Source organism: Meles meles, chromosome 4 (assembly GCF_922984935.1).
Source record: "Meles meles chromosome 4, mMelMel3.1 paternal haplotype, whole genome shotgun sequence".
Taxonomy (NCBI): Eukaryota; Metazoa; Chordata; class Mammalia; order Carnivora; family Mustelidae; genus Meles; species Meles meles.
Genome location: NC_060069.1, coordinates 96,790,540 through 96,808,692, shown reverse-complemented (window position 1 = coordinate 96,808,692; position 18,153 = coordinate 96,790,540). Strand labels below are relative to the sequence as shown.

General features: G+C 40.3%; 1 protein-coding gene across 1 annotated transcript; it reads right to left on the bottom strand.

The window, feature by feature from the left end:
- Positions 1-8,594: 8,594 nt before the first annotated feature.
- On the bottom strand, positions 8,595-16,109 carry LOC123939614 (cytochrome c oxidase copper chaperone). Its single transcript, XM_046001343.1, has 3 exons — positions 15,889-16,109; positions 13,974-14,062; positions 8,595-8,723 (listed from the first exon to the last, which is right to left on the bottom strand). The coding sequence occupies exons 1-2, from the start codon at positions 15,993-15,995 to the stop codon at positions 13,978-13,980; spliced, it is 192 nt and encodes a 63-aa protein (XP_045857299.1). The 5' UTR covers positions 15,996-16,109; the 3' UTR covers positions 8,595-8,723; positions 13,974-13,977.
- Positions 16,110-18,153: the final 2,044 nt, after the last annotated feature.

The following is an 18,153-nucleotide window of genomic DNA, read 5'->3' as shown; positions in this document are numbered from 1 at the left end:
AACCAGAATGAGGAGAGCCCAGCACGGGAGGCACACTTGTGTTCCATTTGGAATGCGTCTCTCTTGGCACCGGAAGAAAGGGTGACCCCAGATGGATACCATGTTTGGAATTGGAATCCAAGAGGTACTGGCAGTGAGAAAAAACAGGCCAGGCACACAGGCAGGCTGGCAGAGCACTTAACTTATCTCCCCAGAGGACAAGACCTCGGAGCCAGGGAGGCAGGCAGTGGAGAACAAAGGAAAAGTGAGCCCAGAATTTACCACAACGCCTCAGGCAGGATACTGTTCAGGGTGCCTGTGGGGAGGGCTAGGGGCTCTCCTGAGATAGGCGGACACATCAAAGCAGGAAAGTAGGGGACTATTATAAGAAAAAATCCTAACAGTGAGAACTGGAAAAACCCTCAGAGGCCTTTATGAGGTCACATTATAAACATCACTAGGCATTTATTTGACAGCCATTAAACAAAAATGACTATGCAAAGCAGCTCTTTGAATTCTAAGCTGACTTGCCCCTGCATGTCTGGATCTAGTAATAGTTTATACAATGGTAATACATTCCTCAGACCATCACTTTACCCATTATTTGCAAATTATAATAACTGCCACCCATTAAATACCTACCAAGTGCCAGACTCTAGATACTTTACACATGTAATAGTCACCACACAACCCTTCCAAATAAGTATGTCCTCCTAGATCTGAAAGAAACTGAGGCTAATAGAGATAAGTTCCCATAGGCAGTAAGCGGTCCAGCCAGGATTTGATCCCAAGTCAGACCCACCACTGTGTGCCAAGTAGTTTGCACAGTAAGTGGAAATAGACTAGATCTATGACTCCCAACCCCACACACGCACCCCCCTCTCCGGAAATCTGATGACGTCCAAGGAACTTCTAGATGAACCTGGGGTCTGTTTTGGGTCATCAAAAAATAAATCTGGAATATGCAAACATTAAGACATGTCCCTCTGGCTTCCAAATGACTTCTTGATTTTTTTCCCGTGCTGCTAGTAAGTATTATCAGTATTCCTATTGCCACTGAGATTGGGGGAGGGGTGTGTATGGAGTTACTCAGTAACAATCTAGAACTATTTGAGTACTCAGTCCATAGGGACTTTTATTATACTGTTGATAACCTAACTAAAAATCGTCAGAAATTAGAAATTGGCAAATATGCCGAGGAGTAGAAGTTTCAACTCAACAAATATTTACTGGGTGCTTACTGTGAGCCAAGCACTTAGAGAATCAGATTCCTAAGAGCTTTCACTCTAACAAGGGAAAGATACCTCAGAAAACAATGGCAATTCAGTGTGTGAAGCACAATGACTGAGTTAAGTTTACGGAGAGGCGTCCACCTAGAAGGAAGGATAGTGTACAGGAAGGACGACGTAAGAGCTAACGATGGATTTGAGGCATAGGCATTGAATGAACTATGTAGGTAGAGGGAGAAGAGAATTCCTAGTGGTGAGTACAGCGGTAGCATAACCACAGAGTTTTGAAAATGCATGATGTTGAAGGAAGCCAGTTTTTTTTTCTTTTCTTTTCTTTTTAAGATTTTATTTATTTGTCAGAGAGAGAGAAAGAGAGCGCAAGCAGGTGGAGTGGCAGGCAGAGGCAGAGAGAGAAGCAGGCCCCCTGAGGAGCAAGGAGCCAGATGTGGGACTCAATCCCAGGACACTGGGGTCATGACCTGAGCCGAGGGCAGCGGCTTAACCGACTGAGCCGCCCAGGCGTCCCCTTTTTTCTTTCATTTTTTTAAGATTTTGTTTACTTATTTGAGAGAGAGGAGGGGAAAAGAGCAAGCAAGCGAGTAAGGGGTGGGGTGCAGAGAGGGAGAAGCAGACTCCCTGCTAAGCAGGGAGCCCGATGCAGGGCTCAATCCCAGGACCGAGAGATCAAGACCGGAGCCCAAGACAGACGCTTAACCGACTGAGCCACCCAGGTGCCCTCCTTTTTTCTTTTTTTTTTTTTTTAATTAAAATCAACTGACCAACAGATGTGTAATTTATTCCCTTCTTTCTAAAGTTGAGGGGGGAAAATCAGTGGTAAAGGAAAAGAGAGCACCTAGAGAAGGAAAGGCCCTGCCCACAATCTTCCTCATGGCAATGATCTGGATGTCATTTGAGCAGTAGAGTTTGGGGATTTCCATATGCTGCTTTTATGTCACCTGCTTGCCTCCCAACCAACCCACTGACTTTAGCAAGCAGCAGCTGTTCATCCCTCCACCTTAGTCATGCACCCAGAGCTGCCAGAGTGGTGATTCCTGCCAGCTGTGAGCCAGGAAATCAGAAGCAGGAAAGAAGAAGCAAAGGAGGCTCTGCCCAAGATAGAATTTCAAAGCAGGTCATCTTTCTCAGCAAGCCTGACCAATGGCCCCGCCCTGACCCATTAAAGAGACAGGCAGACCCGCTGTTATTCCCAGCCTCCCTTCTTTGTCAACCCACATATGTGCTCATCTGAGCATGCTAACATTTATCAAGTGGTTATTATTTCCTCATGTCATCCCATGGGATCTTTTTTTTTTTTAATGGAAGAAACAAACTCAGAGAGTTTAAGGAAGGTCACAGAGCTAGTATGTGAACTAAAGCGTAGGTCATTCAAATCGTATGTTCTGTGTGTTGTCCCATCTTGCTAGGTACCTTTGGGAGTTTATACGTATCCATATACAGGCTCCTTTATTGCTCCAGGGGATTTGACCCTGCTGCTGGGATATGTGTGTGTGTCTGTGTGTGTGGCATCATCAGTGTATTATCCTCACATGCTGCCTGCAGTGACAATGACATTGTTGCCTGAAGGATGGGACCTGTGATGGGAATACAACAAGGCCAAGTTGCAGCTTGTTTTAAAGCCACATTTGACAGGACAGCAAAAAAAAGTGTAAAAATGGTATGTTCTTTTTTAAAAATTAATTAATTTTTAAAGTTATCTCTAGACCCAACATGACCCTGAGATCAAGAGTTGCACGCTCTTCCAACTGAGCCAGCCAGATGCCCCCGAGTGGTAGGTTCTTATAAAGAGATCTGCAAACATGCAGATAGAAGCACAGTAGAAAACATTGGGGGAGAATAAAAGGGAACAAAGAGAAGTCACATCGTCACACCATTTGTTGAGTTGATTCAATTCAATAAGCATTTATTTAGTGCAAAGTATGTGCGGCAAGCACGGGGATATAAAGATGAGCAAGACAACTGTCACTTTCAAGGAACTATTGGTCTATCGAGGGAGACGGACCCAGAAATAATTGCAACCCAATGAAATATATTTGGGGGTCAAAGGAAGCCCTGATTGGGGAGAAAGAATTCAGAAAAAACATCACAGGGAAGGTGACATTTAAGCCGGCCTAAAAAGATGATGAGGTGTTCCCCAACTAGGAGGAGGGCATTCCAGGAAAGGAGAACAGAATGTGAAGTCAAGTCCAGAAGTAAAACAAAATACATGACATATTCTGGTAACAGAGGACAGCCTGCTATGGGTGAATCAGGAGGAACAGCAGGATACGAGGTAGGAAAGGCAGGTTGGGGCCAGATTATGAAGTCAGCTGGCTAACCTGCCTCTCCAAGGGATTCTGTGAACGATGGCTGGTCTGTGAGCTATTACTGGTCCATGATGAGATGAGGACAGAAACTGAGAGAATTGACATTTTCTATAGCAATTTGACAAACGGACTTACGGCCTTTTAATGCAATAAAGACTGGGCTTATAGAATATATGTGTTTTTTAAGCTGTATTTTCCCCAACTTCCTAGTCGTGGTTATTAATTGGAAAAAAGTAAACCACACAGAGTTTGAAAAACACTGAGCTTGAGATTAATCCTTTCCTAATATCTATTAAAATAGAACAGAGGCATGATCTGAGCTTTGGACACATACTGCCAAGTTGACTTTAGGCAGACACTACTGTTTGTCTGCCCTATAGCCATTCCCCATTTTTTCTTAGTTTATGGAACTGTGATTTTGCTTGGACAGTATGTTAAGGAAGGTGAGCTTTTCCCTCAGTTGCCAGAGCCTAAAATAAGACTGGTCAAAGCCAAGCACAATATCCTATTCCCCTCGGTGGCAAGTGCCTTAGGAGTGGGCATGTGACTAACGGGATATAAGAGGAAGTGTATGTGGGGCTTCTGGGAAAAAACTTCCTGACAGACAGTGAGAGGCTTGTTACTATCTTGGCTTGACCAGTGTAGTGCAGTGATGTAATGCTTGAAGCTACCATGAGATATGACATACCTAAGGAGGAGGATAAAGAACTGAAAAATAGAGTAAGTCACACTTCTCCAAAACTTTACTGAGCCAGTCTTGGATCTGGAACTCTCAACCTTCAGACTTCATGACAGGAGGTCAACTATATTTCTTGCTTAAGCACTGTAATTAGGCATTCTGGTACTTGCAGGTGAATGCTTCCGGATTCAGATCTCCCTTGGGATCTCCAGAAAGCCCACTCTTCAGGAAACAGTTCTCTGAACATCTGCTGATTGTTTTATTCTATGAAAACTTAACATCAGCCAACTTATTGTGCTCTACTAATAGGTTTCTCTAAAAAGTTTGAGTAAACTATGAGAGGAAATGCTCCTTTAAAACTCAATTTGAGGGATGCCTGGGTGGCTCACTGGGTTAAAGCCTCTGCCTTTGGCTCAGGTCATGATCCCAGGGTCCCACATCCGGCTCTCTTGCTTCGCCGGGAGCCTGCTTCCTTTCCCCTCTCTCTGCCTGTCTCTCTGACTACTTGTGATCTCTGTCAAATAAAAAACAAGAAACAACTCAATTTGACATTCAGGATGACTTAGTTGTTAAGTGAACAAGGTGGTTTAGTGGAAAACTGATTGCCTACTCAGTCCATTTATCCCTTTCTCCTTGTTACAGAATTCCAGTTTTGTGCTGATAACTATAATTACAAATGGATCCAAGGTGGGGGGAAGGGGTCCTGTTTAAGCCAATCAGCATAAGGCGTTCTGTTCAGCAACTATTACTGGTCCATAAAAATACATATAACCTAATTTGTCTCAATCAGACTTTTTAAAAAAGGGATTACATTGGGAATGCTTTCTCTCTTCTGTCAGACTTGAACAAGAAAGTACATGGTTTCATCAGTCCTGGAAGGAAGAGCTCTGAGATGAAAACAACTTGATTCTTGGATAATATCATTGAACCTATGACATCATTGCATCTAGAGCTTGCCCTAACTCTGGATTTCCAGACATATGAGTTTCTCTTGGTGAGGATTTTCTATTACTTGCTTTCAAAATCATCACAATCGACAGAGATGGAACTACCAGCTAGCAGTTTTTGATAGCTAAAGGAAACCCTGAGTAGTCACATATGCACTCGTTTCAGGAAAGTATCTTGGAATATTCATCATAGTACTGAGTATTCAACTTTTATGTTCACAGTTTATATACATATAGGTACTAGATTATAAGCTGAGAAGCTTAGAGTAAGACCGTATCTTACATCTTTGTTCACTACTTAGCACATAATTAGGCATATATTATGTCCCGAGTAGATGTTGAGTCAAATAGCCTCTCATCTCCTTGAGGGCAAGATGTATGTCTGATCTACACATGAATATTCAACACCTAGGGCAGTTACTTGCATATAACAGGCCTTAACTAGATATGAAATGTATGAACAACTATGAATATGTGATGTTTATATTAGATACTTGGTACAGGAAAGAACGTTCAGCTTGAACTCTACTGACCAAGACTCACATTCCAGGTCACCAGCTATTTGACCACAGTGACTTCCTTAAACTGAGTACCTCTCACCCGTAGAATGGGGATTGTGGTTCTTCCAGCAGCCTCACACCAGACCAATGAAACATACAGTTATCCTAAAGTAGGCCTTACTTAGGGTCCTGGTCCTATATTTTTTTAAAGATTTTATTTATTTGAGAGAGAGAAAAAGAGGGTATGAGGGGGAGGGGCAGAGTGAGGGGGAGAAGCAGACTCCTCGCCGAGTAGGGAGACCAATCCGGCACTTGATTCCAGGACCGTGCGATCATGACCTGGGCCAAAGGCAGATACTTAACCAACTGAGCCACCCAGGCATTCTCATGGTCCTATTCTTATCCACCTTTCAGTCAAATGTTTTAAGGATAGACAGAAATGATTAGAAAGAATGGTGCGACTGTGTCTGTATTGTTTGGGGATTACTGTGAATATCAAGGGCTTAGCAAAGATGTATGTCAGAATGTGGTGGTCACCTATTAGGAAGTGAACTTTTTCATTTTTCAAATTACTGTGGTAACATTTCTTACTATTACTATTATCAAAATGTTATGCGTAATTTTGGGGGAGGCTTAAGCACTACGGAAGGATGGGCAGAGGGTCTTGTGAGATATATTTTTAACTATGGCAGATGTTAAGAAGGGCGCTTTAGTTCCTTTACATATGTGAACATCTCAAACTGGCAAAGCTTGAAAAAACTAACCTTGCTAAGAACTTAGGGAAATAGACACCCTCAGATACAAAGGTGCAATGGGTAACCCCCCTCTAGAGATCAGTCTGGCAATACTCATCCAAAGCCTTGAAAACATGCATAGCGTCTGGCCCATCCTTAGCTAAGTGATTAGGAAGGGATCTGTAAAGAACTTCCTATGGAGGGGCGCCTGGGTGGCTCAGTGGGTTGGGACACTGCCTTCGGCTCAGGTCATGATCTCAGGGTCCTGGGATCAGGTCCTGCATCGGGCTCTCTGCTCAGCAGGGAGCCTGCTTCCCTCTCTCTCTCTCTCTGCCTACCTCTCTGTCTACTTGTGATCTCTCTCTGTCAAATAAATAAATAAATAAAATCTAAAAAGAACTTCCTATGGAAACTTCCAGTGCACTGTTATTATGAAGTGCCCCCCTCCAAAATAATAAAGTATATACATGCAGAAAGAGATGAATGGCAAAGTCACCAAAAAGTCATCCTATTATACACTGGTAGGATTTCAGGTGATTTCTTCCTTTCTTCCTTATATGTTTCCATAAAACCAACCACCAAAAAAATCAGAAATAATTTAGGCGTCAGGTATATGTCCTGTTCAAGACCGATACTCGATTCCACAAATGGTATCTGACATATAGCAAGCATTCTAAAAAGCATTTTGTTGAATGAATGATGGTACAAACAATAGGGAAATGGTTAAATTACAGTAAGCTCAGAATGGAGTCATACATATGAGGACTATAATCACAGCTGGTAAAATACATCAAGGGGGAAAAGTAATATTATGATTTCATTAAAAATATATAGCATAGAAAAATGACCTCATTTATTATCTTAAAACATGTATAAATACATAAAAGAAATTTGGAACAGCACACAGCAAAAATTAACACTGGGTGCTAAGTTTATAAATTTTTCCCCCCTTTTTGTAGTTCATGGCATATTCAAGCAGAATCTGGATGACCATCTGCCAAGGACTGGGTGTTTGGTGGGAAGTTGATTTTTATCTGTCTTAGGAGTCCAAGATTCCATTCTTCACCTAGAATACTCTGAAAGCTATAAAGTATCTCCTGAACATATTATATCCAAACAAATATTCAGGGGAAATATGAGTATAAAATCAAAGAACTAGAAAATGTTAATCAACATTAAATGCTAGATACTATGCCAGATCCATAGTATATACACCATTTTAGGTAGTACTCACAATCCTGTATAGTAAGTATTACCTTTATCCTTCCTTTTTTTCTTTCAGATGAGAAAAACAGACTGAAGAGGTTGTGACCTGTTGAACCTGTCTGTCATATTTCAAAGCCACGCTGTTAATTAACTAGAAGGAATCCTAAGGAATAACTTAATTCAGCTCCTTTATTTTATAAAAGAGGCAATTTTCCCATCACAGAATGATGTATGGACACCACATATTCTCTTATGTTCATCAGTAGTTTTTGTTGAGATTTGAAACTCAATTTACTTCAGGCAGAATACAACCTTGTTTCATTAGCCCATAAGCAGCTAACAGGACCGTGGGGTTGCTATAGTAAGCAAACCCCACTCTATGTTCTACCCCAGGTATCACTCTGTAGCAGAGCACTGAGCTATTTCATTGGTGACTTATCTGTCCTTGTCCAGCCTCTGGTCTGGGCCAGCTTCTAATCAATAAGAGACAATTATTTGGCCAGAAGGCATTAAACAAAGGATCCTAGTTTATCTTAAAATGCAACTAGACATCTACAGATTAATTATGCCATACAGTTAAGATCTTCCAAGCCAAGGCACCTAAATGTGGTCCAAAATCTAAACAAATAACTTACCCCAAAGAGAGAACTAGTGAAGAGTAACAATAATGATATAAAATATTAAGACTGAAAGCTTGTCCAGTTCTTGCCTTTAAGTAAGTTAAAAATAAAAAACAAAAACACTGACTGAGATGATATGGTTACCATACCCATTCTCAACTGGGTTATTTCCTTACTTCTATGCCCTTCATTTTGGAGATTTCACTGAGTGAGATCAGTACCTACTTTCTCCTTACAACAAATATCTAGAGTTCCCAGAATGACACACAGAAGAAATTAATATTTTAAGATTTTTAAAATACTATATCCTTAAAGAAAAATAAACAAATGCCATGTAAGGATGTGAGGAACACACAAAAAAAAACACACCTTAAGATTTCTGACCAGAGATATTTCCTTTTTTTTAATAAATTATACTTTTTCCATTTATCGAAGTTTCTCAAAGAATTCTCAAAACTACTGAATCTTCTTCATTCTTCAGGAATTATTCATTCACAGAGTAAACCTACAAAAAAAAATTTATATTAGAAAATTAGATTTCAAACATCATGCCAGACCTAGGGATTTAGAGAATTAAGACCACTGGAAATGAATCTCACCCAAGTACTCTTAGTTCTTAACTGTGGTTTAGAATAAAAACCTACAGTTTTAAACTCTAGTTTTGTCTAACTAAAAAACTATCACCGAAACTGTTCAATCCAGTACATTTTTCAATCTTCAGAAGTCTTTGTTAAAAACTATATATATTTATTTGCTAAAAAATATCTTCCCAAAAGGGCTAGGGCAGTTCATTTTCACAGATATTCAAGAGAAGAGATTTGCAAAGTCCTCCTTCTGATTCAAGTATGTTTGGCAAAGATCCACAAAGTGGAAGGCAGAAGGTCAGCTCTGTATCCAAGACACTTCCTGTGTAAAGTTACTCACTTTGACCCCAGGGGAAAAAATGAAATCCATTTAGAAATCAAAAAAGGAAAGTAGTAGAGGATAGGGTTGCTGGTTTAAGTCAATCAGTACCAGGCTTCTCTTGAGACCAAGACCTACCCCCATCCCCAGTCCCTATCCTGGAAGACAGAGAACAATGCTTAAAATGGTAAGTAATTTGGGCTAGCCAACTCTTCAGGCCCAATGCTAGTGCTTCTTCATCTAGTTATTAATCCCTGCATGTGGTTTAAGAAAAGATAAACCTCATCAACAATACAAACATCTAAACTCTCTTTACTAAAAGGCTCAAAGGAAGAATACACTTAAGGAAAGGATTGAGCAGGAACGTAAGCAGAAATGAAATTGAGCAGGAATGTAAGCAGAAATGATTGCTGTAAGAGACAGCAATCCATACCACTGTTACTTCTTCTGCCACTATGTATCAGGAGGAGCTAATCCTGAAAGCCCCTGGGTGTAAAACTCTTGGTTATATATGTGGATGTAAAGTTCTTGACAGAAGAGACCCTGTCTTTCTCATGCCAACATTTTCTAGTATTTAACAATAAATATCTATTGAATGAATAAAAGTTTGAATAGCAAGAAATGACACTTTTTCTGGACTTTCTTGGGATCATATTTTCATACATAATTAGGTGTGTGTATGTGAAATCAGCATATTTTAACCAACTATTAAGTTCTATTAAACAGTAAATAGAGTATCCTCACTGCTCAGTCCTTGTCCTTTAATTTTCTTTCAACAATTTTAGCCCCTAGACTGAGTTCTCAAGGTTCCTTCTGACTCCTAAAGTCAGAAAGATACTAGCTGCATTTCCTCTTTACATTTTTAAGCAGGTTCTCAGTTTCTCTAGTTTCTCTTGCAGTTTAAATAAAAAAAAAAGTCATAAGACAGAAGAAAGTGTCTAGAGTCACTACCATCATACACCTATTTTTCCCTAGGAGTAGTTTTCAAGTCTCTTCCTTTGCTATTATTAAATCTTTAGGTAGTTTATATTTAGCAGTATCTCTGCTACTTTTTCAGCTTAACCCAATGGTTCTTAAAGGGTATACATGAGTTAAAGGGTACACAGGAGTTTCTGAGTCAACAGGAAGAGATCAAGGCCTAGGGCATGTGAATTTTGGAAAACAGTCCTCAGGTGATTACAAAGTACACCTCTGGCTGAATGTAGCCTACTTTTATATTAAGTCCCAATGTACTAAATTAAAGGTACAATAAGACCTATCTTATTTATGATCTAACATTAAAATTTACAAAAAATTTTGAATTAAGTAAATTTTGTGATCATTACTGGGAAGATCTAGGTTTGCAAAAGTGTTTTTCCTTTATAGCTATCCTCAGAAAAATGTGATCTAACAGTCTAAGGGATATCCATTTAGTTAGGTTTATCTTATAACAGTGTAGACAGCCGTATTGGATTTTATAGCCAATGACCTGGTTATTGATAGATATATATATATACACACACACACACACACACACACATACCTACGCATTTCAACAATAGGTCTTTCCCTTTTTTAAGTTTTTAAAATTTTTATTTATTTGAGAAACAGAGTGAGAGAGAGAAAGAGACAGAGTGCGCGCACGCGCACGGGCTAGAGGAGGGGCAGAGGGAGAGGGAGAAGCAGGCTCCCTGCTGAGCAGGGAGCCCAATGTGGGGCTTGATCTCAGGCCCTGGGATCATGACCTGAGCTGAAAACAGCCATCGAACTGACTGAGCCACCCAGGCACCCCAACAATAGGTCTTTCTAATTTGCATTCATAATAAAGTTTCAGGACTGAAGATCAAGACTATGCGCAGTCCTAAAAATGAGTATGTTGGCAGTAAGATCTCATTAAATGCAAGGAATAAAGTGTAAAGCATCTGTGTTTTGGAGAACATAAAAGACCTAAACTCTAGTTTTAATTCCACCAGCTATCCATTTGTCACCTGAACAAGTTTTTTTTACTTCACTGTTCATCAATTTCCCAATGGGGGTTAGAGAAACAGGACACCTGGGACCAAAGGAGATCCAAACACCTGTTCCTTTTCCAAAAGCACTATCATGCTGAAATGAAAACATGACATCTGAATTCTAAGAAAGGCCCTATGTGGATTCAGATTGTTTCTCTCATAACCGGGATCCAAAAATATGTAATCAGGTCATATATTCAACAGAGCTCAACTGAATGTCTGCTATCCACAATTCCCAAGACACAGACTATCCCGTTCTGGTTTCTCTTAAATAGTTGACAACTTAAATTCTCTTAAATTTGTCAACAAATCCTATTTATACACCTGTCATTTAATCATCACAATGACTCTGTTACATAAACTAAGGTCCAGAAAGTGATGGACTTGCCCAAGACCACACAGTTATACATCAGGTCTTATAAGTCCAAAGTTCCTCCATTTTCTTCTACACACAAACAAAGTACATAAGAATCACTCTCACTCTCTGTCCCAATAATATAAAGAAAACTAGGATATCTTTGAGCCCTTGTGAATTTATGATAATTATCAGATCAGTTATAGCACCTCTGTGGTCCATGTGAAGTCCAAGAGAAGCTTCTGCTGCTCCTAAAATTAGCATTTTTAAAAATCACCTTTTTTATCAAGACAGGCTTGGCACTAATCAACAGTTTATACAACACCCTAGGAAGAGAGTTAGATTATGAACAAGGAAACCGTGTATAAATGTTAAGATTCTAGGTCTTTAAAAATAATCAAAAGGTATACTTAACTTTTAAAGAACACCCCCTGACATATATCCCCAAACTTACTTATTTTACAAAATGATTCACCATGGGATTTAAAGAAATCTAAAAGCCATTTAAGTATGTCATGTACACACAGAATACCATATACCATATATAAAATCCACCATACCATATATAAAATCCCAAAATGTATTACGGTTCTCTTTTTATAAATTAAAAAAATGAAACCCAGGGAGGATTAGTGTCCTGATGAATGTTAAATGTAGCTGAAGTAAAATACATGCTAAACTAGATGTCAGGAGAACCAAAATTAAAGCCTCAAGACTTTCATCCTAGACTATTCTCCACTACATAGTGATACTTCTTATCAGCTTGGAACAGGTTCCTTGTCCATCCTTTTTTATAGCTCCATGAGGAAGACTTGCCATATGTGAAATTCTAAAGAGGCAGAAGCGAGGTGAAAGGGAAAGAAACCAGGCTTTCTATTACTGTTACATTGGTATGTGACTTTGGCTTTATCTCTCAGCTATTATTAAGTTAAAAGCGGTGGTGTGGTGTGGATGTTGGGGGGTGAGAGGGGTAGGCAAAAAGCAAAGGAAGGAGAACTCACTTTGGGAGGACTCAGTTCTTTCTTTCTTTCTTTATTTAACAAACCTCTATTGAGAATCTACTACGTGCCAGCCATGGTTACAGGTCCTATGGATATGACAGTGAGTAAAGCAAAAAATTCTTACTTTCTCAGAGTTTATATTCTATTTGAAGTAAAGCAAAGCAGATAATAAGTAAATATCTAATATGCAAGCAGTGATGTTAAGAATAGGGTAGCCACTAGCTGAATGTGGTTATTCAAATTAATGTTAAGCTAAATATTCAGTTCTTCAGTTTTACTAGTCACATTTCAAGGGCTCAATAGCCACATATGGCTCCACATATAGCATAGTGAGAGTGAAGATACAGAATATTTTCATTATCACAGGAAGTTCTATAGGACAGTACTGGGATAGTGATGGGAAGGGATACTATTTCAGATGGAGTGTTGAGGCAAAGATTCTCTAAGAATGAGGCTTTTTTTTTTCTTTAAAGATTTTACTGAATTATAGAGAAAGAGAAAGAGAGAGAGAGAGAAAGCACAAGAAGGGGGAGGGGCAGAGAGAGAAGGAGCAGCAGACTCCCCACTAAGCAGGGAGCCCAATACAGGGCTCAATCCCAGGACTCCAGGATCATGACCTGAGCTGAAGGCAGACACTTAACAGACTGAGCCACCCAGGTACCTCATAAGGAGACTTTTGAACACAGACCTGACCGGAAGGAATTCAGGTGCTATCTGAAGAAAGAGCTTCCAAACAAATTATTTATGGTATTATTGTGTAATTTAAGGTCCTTTTTAGCATTAAAATTTGGATTCAGAGTTCTTAAAAAAAACAAAATGGTCTGGGGCACCTGGGTGGCTCAGTCCGTTAAGCTTCTGCTTTTGGCTCAGGTCATATCCCGTGGTCCTGGGTTTGAGCCCTGCATCGGGCTCTCTGCTCATAGGGGAAACTGCTTCAACCTCTCCCTCTGCCTACCTGTATGCTCTCTCTTTCTTTTCCTTTCTGTGTGACAAATGAATGAATGAATAAATAAATATCTTAAAAGAAAAAAAAGTCTGAGGTTGTAGTATGATTAGAAGCCTGGTACAAAAAAGTAGTGATAATTCCTTTTTTTTTTATACATAGAAGCAATGCTTCTATGTACTACTTACTCCCTACTTAAAAGTCCCTACTTAAGACCCACAACATCAGAAACAAGAAATAAAGAATATTTTCCTTTTAGTTCCTTTAAGTCAGACAACTGATTATTTTGGACTTCCTACACTATTATTCCTTCTGACTCTCAAGGCTTTTATCAAACCCTTTTGTGAAAGATCCACTGAATACCTCTCAGTTTATTAGCATCATTTACTCCCTATATTAGAAACTGAAAATTATTTTTAAGTGATACTTAAGCATCTTAGATTAGCCAGGTGAACTACCTTTTGAACAGAATGCTGCCCAAATGACTGCTCAATCTATAAAGCACAAATCTGAAGCAACAAGTCTATGTATTATCTTCCCAATCAGAAAGAATCTTGCTCACCATCTCATATCTTAAATCCCAGGGCTCTCATGCATTCCTTGTGGGCCTCAATCAGGTGTCCACAGTGTTCTTCTCCTTTCTCAATGATGCTATAAAACAAATTGTACTTGTTATCTAACAAAGCAGGCATTAAACACATTAGTAGTAAGTAAGCATGCATGATAGTGATGGGGAGTGAGGCAGAACATGGGTCTGATGGAATGCAGCTGGGGTTAAAAAAGAAAAAAAGGCTACTACACCAAATGGCTTTGTTTTTATTGGCTCTTGTGATACTTCCATGCCCATAAAGATGTTTCACAGATAACTAGTTTTTAGGGAGAATCTAATTAGAAGAAATAATTATGCTTAATATTGCCTCTAGTTCATATCCAAGGAACAAAACAGTTCTCTAATGAAATAAACCATCTGAATACAATATCCACCGTAAACGAAGGACAGAGAGAAGAACTTAATTTTTTGCCTAGTACAGAGGAATTAAATTTTTTATTCTGCCCTACATTCAAATAGACCTAAATAAATCTTCTCATCACAATACACCCCAAAACATTCAAACAGCAAGATCTGGCAGCCAACAGCATCCTGATGAGCCTCCCTCTTGATGACCAAAGAACTTTTTATTTGTAAAATTCACAAACTAAAACTTAGGACCACACAGCTTTATTTCTAGGGCCTGAAAATGTAATTTTAGCAAAGATCAAGTTAAGCCAAGTTCAATTATTAAAAAAAAAACAAACCTGACTGCTAACTACAGGTATATGGGCATACTGGTCTGAAGCAATTAACACAAAAACAATTTGAAGGTTAAGTTTTCCTTCTTTAAAGATCCAAATCCTATACATCCTTCAAACGGCTCAAGGGCTGCCTGCAAATGAATAAATGCTTGGGGTAGCGAGCTCCCTATGAAGGTAATAGCTAGCAAGGCACTTGTGTGGCTTGAATCATTAACCCTTACAGTAATCCTAGATAGAGGTGGATATTTTTATTAAGCCCATTTCGCACAATTTCCTCTAAGTCACATAGCGGGTGGACCAGAATTCAAACCTTGACTCTGGATCCCAGGCTCTTAATCATGACAGCACACTACCTTTAGATTCAATGAGCACTTACCAGATTGTAGTCTTTCAATTCACCTTTCACAGTATTATTTGCAAAGTACTGAGTATTAATAAAAAGCACTAAGCTCCTACAATTATTAACCCCATTATGCCACTTTTTATTATTTTTATAGGAGGACAAAAAGGGGCTGGAGGAAGAGGTGTACATTCATTTTCTGAGCATCGAGGCTTGCTCCACAACACAGGCTGTATAAAATTAGTACAAACAAAACCTTTTGTGCGTTGATAGTAATTTAGATGTCCTATTCTGAACACTGTCACCAACGTCATAGTCTGATCTTTAATTCATCTACCCAAAGAACAGGGAGAGGCAGGGGGAACTCTTCAGTACTTTAAGAAATGTACCCTGTCCTACTGTGCCAAACTTTACCAGAACATTTTTACTCTTTGATCTTGCCAAATTTTCTATCACAGCCTATACCACGTGGTAACAGCAATCTTAGTATATGTCTCCATTAATTTTAAGCTCCTTTAAATCAAGTAGCATCTTTATTTCTATGTCTTTAGTAGACCTAAGGCAGTGCTTGACACGTAACAGATACTCAAACACCCCTTGCAGGAAAGGATGACTAAGTGAAGCGAGCCTGGTTCAATCTGACCTCTCTCTTAACCTTTCATCCATGTTTCCGGTCTGGGCTATGGGCTCAATCGAGACAGCTGACCCATACCCTACAGGGCCCTGTTAACTCTCAAGAGCGCAGTACCGAGAAACTCCTAGCCCAGGGCCAGGCAGGGCACAAAGGCACCGGAAGGCGGCGCGCGGGGCCTGGCCGCCGCCCCATCCCCGCTGGCGCACTGACCAAGCATCGCGGGCCTTCTTGGTCTCCGGGCAGGCGCAGCAGGGCTTCAGCGGCTTTTTCTCCTGCGAGTCAGACGGGGCAGGGCTTGCGGCCGCCAGACCTGGCATCTTTGAAGCCTAAAGCAGCAGCTAGCACCACCAACCTACACTCTCCCAGGCTTGGCTAACGCCGATTCGCCTGCAGTCACTTCTGGCAGCGGGGCTACAAGGGACAGGAAGTCCCGCCTCTCTCAAACAGGGAGGGAAACTAGCGCCTGCGCAGGAGAGGCTAAATGGAAGTATTAAAGCGAGGCGCCTCTTCAGCGCAGGCGTAGAGAGGCGGAGTGAAAGGGCAAAGTTTGTCGGTCAATTTGGGAAGACTCGAAAAGGAAGAGCGGAGTAAGTTAACACATACTTCTTAACCTGTTCGCCCAACAGTGGAAGATCGAAGCCGAGGAAGGTGAAATGACTTGTCCACGCTCAACAAGAGAAACCACTAACGAGAACCAGCACACCCCCCCCCCCCCCAGTAACGTATTAGTTCCGCAGGTTTCCTGTTGTATTATCTGCCCTCTCCTCCCCTGCTGTTGTATAATCTGCCCTCTCTCTCCCCATCCTCACCTCCACCTCCGTCTTTTTCTGATTTAGTTAAAAGTGTTCAGCAAAGACATTTGGACAATGCAATCCACAAGTGTGGGGAAGAAAATTCTAATACTCATACGGTATCCCATACGCGTTAAATTATTAACGAATTGGTGTTTATAGCTGCCTTTCTGATTTGATTTCAGTATGAATTGTTCACTCATAGGGCAAATATACCAGTTAAAACATTTGAAAAAGACTTTTTTCCTTGGTTCTCGAATTCGATTAGATATATGTGAACTGGTGCCTACTATGTTTTTTGTTTTTTTCCCCTGCAGAGAGTTGTTGGAGAAAGGGAGTGAACTTATTTTTTAAAGCGGGGCTTCAAGGCATTGTTCAAATAGCTGCCTAGTGATTGATATTTTGGGTAATCAAACTTTCAGTATCACCTAACCAAGGTTTGTTGCTGTATTTTAGGGATTTAGATCAGGGAATCCATTGATTGACTGTGAACTGGTGCTACATAGAAGTAATTTCTCTCTCTTTTTAAAAAAGATCTTATTTATTTGAAAGAGAAAGAGCATATGAGAAGGAGGAGGGTCAGAGGGAGAATTAGACTCCCTGCTGAGCAGGGAACCTGATGTGGGACTGGATCCTGGGACTCCAGGATCAAGACCTGAGCTGACAGCAGTCGCTTAACAGGCTGAGACACCCAGGCACCCTAGAAGTAAATAATTTCTCTATGTGTATTTTCCAGATTACCAAAACCATCCCCATTTTATCATCTAAAAACTTTTTTTTTTTCAAAGATTTTATTTATTTATTTGACAGAGATCACAAGGAGGCAGAGAGGCAGGCAGAGAGAGATCACAAGGAGGCAGAGAGGCAGGCAGAGAGAGATCACAAGGAGGCAGAGAGGCAGGCAGAGAGAGATCACAAGGAGGCAGAGAGGCAGGCAGAGAGAGATCACAAGGAGGCAGAGAGGCAGGCAGAGAGAGATCACAAGGAGGCAGAGAGGCAGGCAGAGAGAGAGACAGAGAGAGAGGAGGAAGCAGGCTCCCTGCCAAGCAGAGAGCCCGATGCGGGGCTTGATCCCAGGACCCTGAGAACATGACCTGAGCCAAAGGCAGAGGTTTAACCCACCGAGCCATCCAGGCGCCCCTCATCTAAAAACTTTTAATGGGCATGATTTTTACTTCATTATGGATTGGTATGTTTAAAAATGCAATGTATAGTCCTTATGTTCTCCTAAAATAACCCTTATCTACCATTATCAGTTCTTTCAACTAGGTGTTCACTACTTTTGTTTAATATCTTGCTATTTAAACAGTGCTTCTTGGTCTACCAACATCAACATCAGTTGGAAAGGTAATGTACAATAAACGTGGCTGCACAAGAGAAAACAAATGGAAGAAAATTAAACACCACATGAAAATGTGGGGCCCTGGATGCATTAAAGGAGTACATGTGAAAGGTCAAACTAAGAAATTAATAGAAGGTAGTGAAAATAGAGGAGCATATATATATATATATTTTTTCTTTTTTTATTAATCATCCCAATTTTAGGGCACCTGGCTGGCTCATTTAGTGGAGCGTTCCACTCTTGATTTCTGGGTCATGAGTTCAGACCCCACATTGGGTGTAGAGATTACTTAAAAATAAAATCTTTATAGCCAGCAGACACATGAAAAAGTGCTCAACATCA